This window comes from Penaeus monodon, chromosome 6 (genome assembly GCF_015228065.2).
Source record: "Penaeus monodon isolate SGIC_2016 chromosome 6, NSTDA_Pmon_1, whole genome shotgun sequence".
Classification (NCBI taxonomy): domain Eukaryota; kingdom Metazoa; phylum Arthropoda; class Malacostraca; order Decapoda; family Penaeidae; genus Penaeus; species Penaeus monodon.
In genome coordinates, this window is record NC_051391.1 from 52589761 (window position 1) to 52594760 (window position 5000).

A 5000-nucleotide genomic window follows, 5' to 3' on the forward strand; every position below is an offset into this window, starting at 1 on the left:
ATATTTTTTTACTTATTTATATTTTTTAAGAATCAATTTTAAACTCACGCCGGTCTTTCTTTAACAATCGGCGGTGCCCAGTTTGGTGTGAGATGCTTTCATATCAAAAGAATAACTAGTGGTCTCTGCTTACCAGTAACTTCATGGTGGAGGCTTAAGGGTGTGGAGTGGCGAAGGAAGACTCGACACGACTTATATACCATCTGACTCCGCCCACAACACTGGTGTCTACGTCGCCATTTGCCTGGAACGACATCGAGGCGAAGTGTAATGGAAGACTGATGATCATCATGACGCAAGTGATAATGCCTTATTTATTCTTCAAAACATAGACAATATAATATAAGCGATAACGTTACCCAAAATGCAGGAATAATATTCTAACAAAGTAAATGCCAAACTGTATGTATATTATATACACACACATACAAATGCCATATATGTACACACACACACACACACACACACACAAACACACACACACACATGTACATAAACATGTGCTTACACAAACATGCATATGTTTATATGTATGCACTATATATAAATCTACAAACGTACAAAATCATTGATATGTGATTGTACATCTATGTGTGCACATATCTGTATGTATAAATGTAAACATTCAAAACACACACACGCGCGCGCACACAAACAAACTCACACATCTATACATATATCTACATATACACACATCGATATGTATATAGGTAAATCCATCCATAAACATGTTTATACATCAAAATCTACGTGTTTTCACTTTCTTTATATTTTTTGTGCTGTATATTATGTAACTGTACGTATATATGAGCATAAGAATATATATCATATTTCACACCCAGATATATACATATATGTATATATATGCATACAAACGTGTATATATATATACTGTATGAGTACACACACACATATACTGTATATTTGTAATATATATACAATATTTATGTACACACACACACACACGCACACATACACACACACACACATGTGTATATATTATGTATGTGTATGTATATTCTACACACACGCATATATGTGTGTGTGTGTACAAATTTTAGTCATGTGTTAGATTAGATGTTTACACCTTTGAATTGTTATCTAACTCTATTATTATTAATGATATTTTGTTCTATTCCATATGATACGAAGATCTGCTAAAGATTTTCAAGAGTTCAGTTACTACCTTTAAATATCATATACTATATCTATCCCTTTGAGTATATCTTATTATCAATATATGATATCTATATACTATCTATATGATATTTATATACTTATCAATCTCTCTGTATAAATATATCTAGCGCGATATATAATATACAGATATATATGTAAGAAGGAATAATGAAATAACGCATTGATATAGATGAATAACAACTCTCCCTGACCAGAATTCGTCTCTCGAAAGTATGACCCAGAATGAACAGTACTAAACTACTACTAAGCATACTAGTATGTTACTAGTTCCATAGACTTACATTCCACGTGGACAGTCAGTGTATGTGACAGAGAAATTCAGATCCTATATATTGATATACCGAGGTGTTTATGAAAGAAGGAATAACTAGTAGATTGAATAACTAGTTTACACGCATACACACATACACACAAATGCATGATTACGCACGAATCTTACAGTTTTGATAAAGTCACTTTAAATGTGTATTTTCTAGCTCTTGGTAAAAAAATGATCTGTTTTTAAAAACTCCCAGGAATACCCCAAAACCCTATATGTTATATATACATATGTAATATATTATTATATTAAATTGTTTATACCAAAAACCCTTTAAATATCAGCTCTTTTTAAAAGGGTTTCAGATAAAAAAAAAAAAAAATTTTTTAACTTACGCTAGGGAAAGCTCAAAAAAAATTCAACTTTCATAGTTTTAGTTGTTTAATATAAAGCTTTTTTTCGTAAACGGTTGCTCCTCTAATAGATTTAAAATGCCTTTTATATTTTTTTTTTTTTTAAAAAGGTTCTGCATATTTTTAGTAACATTGCTTATCAAAAGTTTCTATTAGAAAGGGAAATTGGGAAAAGAACCAGTGATGTTTGTTTTTTGTTCTTTTCTACGATTTTTGGGAATACGGGGAAAATAATTCCCCATATTTCCTAGCAAAGGTTTTAAAACCTATTGAAATGGGCGTAAGGCCGAACCGTGGTCGGAAGGCCAATCCAAAACCCCGTAAGGGGGTTTTGGTTCGGCCTCGCCTCCCTAGCCGAGCCGGGGTGGGACTAGAAGTAGCTGTAGGGTATCAGGCACTTTTTCCGTATCCTCTGTAAAATTGGTTCAGTTTTTGGTTTGGGCTTCACTTTAGCTACAGCGTGTCAGACCAGGGCCCTTTCAGGGACCCCTAGCCATAAGCATAAACACGTAAGGGTACCGTGGTTTCCGCATTTTTCGTGTAGGTTCTTCTTCCCTTTTCTTTTCTGCTCCCCAGGGGGGCAGAAACAGAAATAAACTACACCACTAAACACACACACATACTGCTCACACACTATAATGTTTTTTTTTCTTCGTAGCCTATACTCTGTCCCTAAAAAACGTTTTATTTTATATTTTGTACAACAAAATATGCAAAATATAACATAACGTATCTATATGTGCATACTATGTGGTGTATATTACATTTATTGTTTAACAAAAACCTTACAATCAGCTCTTTTAAAATTTGATCGAAAAAACAAAAAATTTTTCACCTTTTATTTATTTACGCTATGTAACTTAAGAGTTACATTTTGTTAATATAAGGTTATTTTCAGTAATCGTAGCTCAGTTAGAGTTTTTGATGGAATAAATCTAATCATTCTTTGAACTATATATATATATTATTTTAATTAAAATATATATATATTTTATTTTTAATATATAATATATATATATATTTTATTTACCTTAAATTTAAACTGTCAGCTTTTGCCATCACAAAAGACTGCATGCTCTATGCTTAGTATAAATCTATCATTTGTATTTCGGATGTTTACTTTTTATAGTTAGGGGATTTTTTTAGATTTGTCTTAAAAATTTTCTCATATTTCATAACATTGCTTTCATTTTGTCGTTTATCTGGGGTTTTGAAAATAGGGCATAGCCCCCTTGAAGTTTTTTTTTTTTTCTTTTCAATGGGGGGTTTTTGATGAAAAGGATTCAGCCAAAATACCCAAAACCAAAAGGTCTGTAGAGCCCGTACCAAAAATGGACGTGGGGCCAAAACCAGGGGTCGGAAAAGGCCTGCCAAAACCCCCGTGGGGGGGGCTCTGGTTCGGCCTCAGCCTCCCTTTCCCGTCCCAGGGTTATGGCTAGGATGGGCGTGTGGGACCCGTAGCCTCCGTAGAATGTGGTTCACTTCGGTTTGGGCTTCACTTTTAGCTACAGCGTGTACTGCACAGACCTCCGGGGACCCATACCATAACATAACCGGAAAGGGGTAACCTAGTGTCCGCATATCCTATGGGGTTTCCCTTTCCCCTCTTCTGCTCTCTCCTGCGGCAGCCCAACAAAACTAAACCTGGGAAAGAATAAAATTTGCATTCTTAATTTTAAATTTTAAATGAAAGGCGTGAAGGGATTCTGATTTTTAAGAACATCTAACTACTCTGGGATCGGTTTTACTAATGCTTATTCTTTTTTAAGAAGTAAACTTTACAGATGGATATTTAATATAGATGATTCATCCATATCCTCCACAGAGACCGAAACCATAAAGCAAGTAAACATCATAGACATAGTTAAGTTCTAATTTCATATATTAATGTATATATGTAAGTTTATATATATGTATAATAATGTATATTTATACTAAACATAAGTACTGACTATTTTTATATGTTAAATGTAAAAATATATACACCAAAAACCATATTTTGGTAATTTTAAAGTTTTAACTACCCAAAAAATATATTATATATTTAAAATATAAAATTTTATATATATATAAAATATATATATATTTAAAATTTTAAAAAAAACACAAAAACACACACCCCCCACAAAAAACACCCACACACACACACACACACAAATAACAATATATTTATATTATATATTTATTAAAATATAATAATATATTAATACAGATATATATTAAATAATAATTTTTATTTTTTATAATTCATTAGAAAAGAAGAAGGTTAAATTAAAGATAAGTTTCCCCCGGAGTCTTTCATTTTTTGAAAAATTTTTTTCTTTTGCAAAATAAAGGGGTTTTAAAAAAATATAAGGTCCAAAAAAAATTTTTCATTCACAGCAAAATCTCAATTATACTAATTTTAAATTTTTGACAATCCATTGCCCAAAAAATTTGGTAAAAAATTTGAAAACACTGCTTAGATAAGGAAATAATATGTCACAACTCAATTAAATAAAATGAAACATGCCCCTTCCACATCCCCAGACCGCCACACACACACCACACACCCAACACACACCAACCCCACACACACACACCACACCCCACACACACACACCTTGGTTTTTATACAAAACCCATTTTATCCCTCCTTAAATTTTTTCGGGAACAGTTTTGTGCGGTTCCTTTGAAATATATTGGTATTTGTCTTATTCCATTTTGTTTTTATCAACTGTGTGTGTGTGTGTGTGTGTGTGTGTGTGTGTGGGTGTGTGTGTGTGTGTGTGTGTGTAAAAGGGGAAGAGGGAAAAAGAGAGAGAGAGAGAAGAGATACAAATTCACCCCCTTTGGCGTTTTTCTCTCCTTTTTTTCCCTAGAATAGATTTACATTGACATTGGACTAGATCGAATAACTGCTGGCCTAAATTACAGAATCATAGGTTACACGTTCAGCTAACACTAAAATATTAATAAAAGCAATTAGAGAAACACTGCGTACTGCCCATGGCACTCCAGGGCAACTTGCCACTCTTTTTGGGATCCACTGCTCTGTCCTTTTAAATAGGGGAAATAACATCATACGTAACAGACCCCGCGCCTCTCTTACCCGGGGAAATTTTGGCGGAGGCTTTAGGGTGTGGTGG

At 33.2% G+C, this 5000-nt stretch overlaps 1 protein-coding gene across 3 annotated transcripts in view; it reads right to left on the minus strand.

Moving 5' to 3' along the window:
* Positions 1–5000, minus strand: part of LOC119573820 (shematrin-like protein 1) — a 16293-nt gene that overhangs the window by 3937 nt on the left and 7356 nt on the right. Inside the window, exon 1 of one of the 3 annotated variants that reach the window (XM_037920925.1) lies at positions 134–208. The exons of 1 other annotated variant lie outside the window; for it this stretch is intronic. In XM_037920925.1, the coding sequence (XP_037776853.1) occupies positions 134–145 (12 nt within the window). In that variant the 5' untranslated portion in view covers positions 146–208. Of the gene's footprint in view, positions 1–133; positions 213–5000 lie in introns of those variants that run through there. One more of the 3 variants, XM_037920922.1, reaches the window with a different exon arrangement.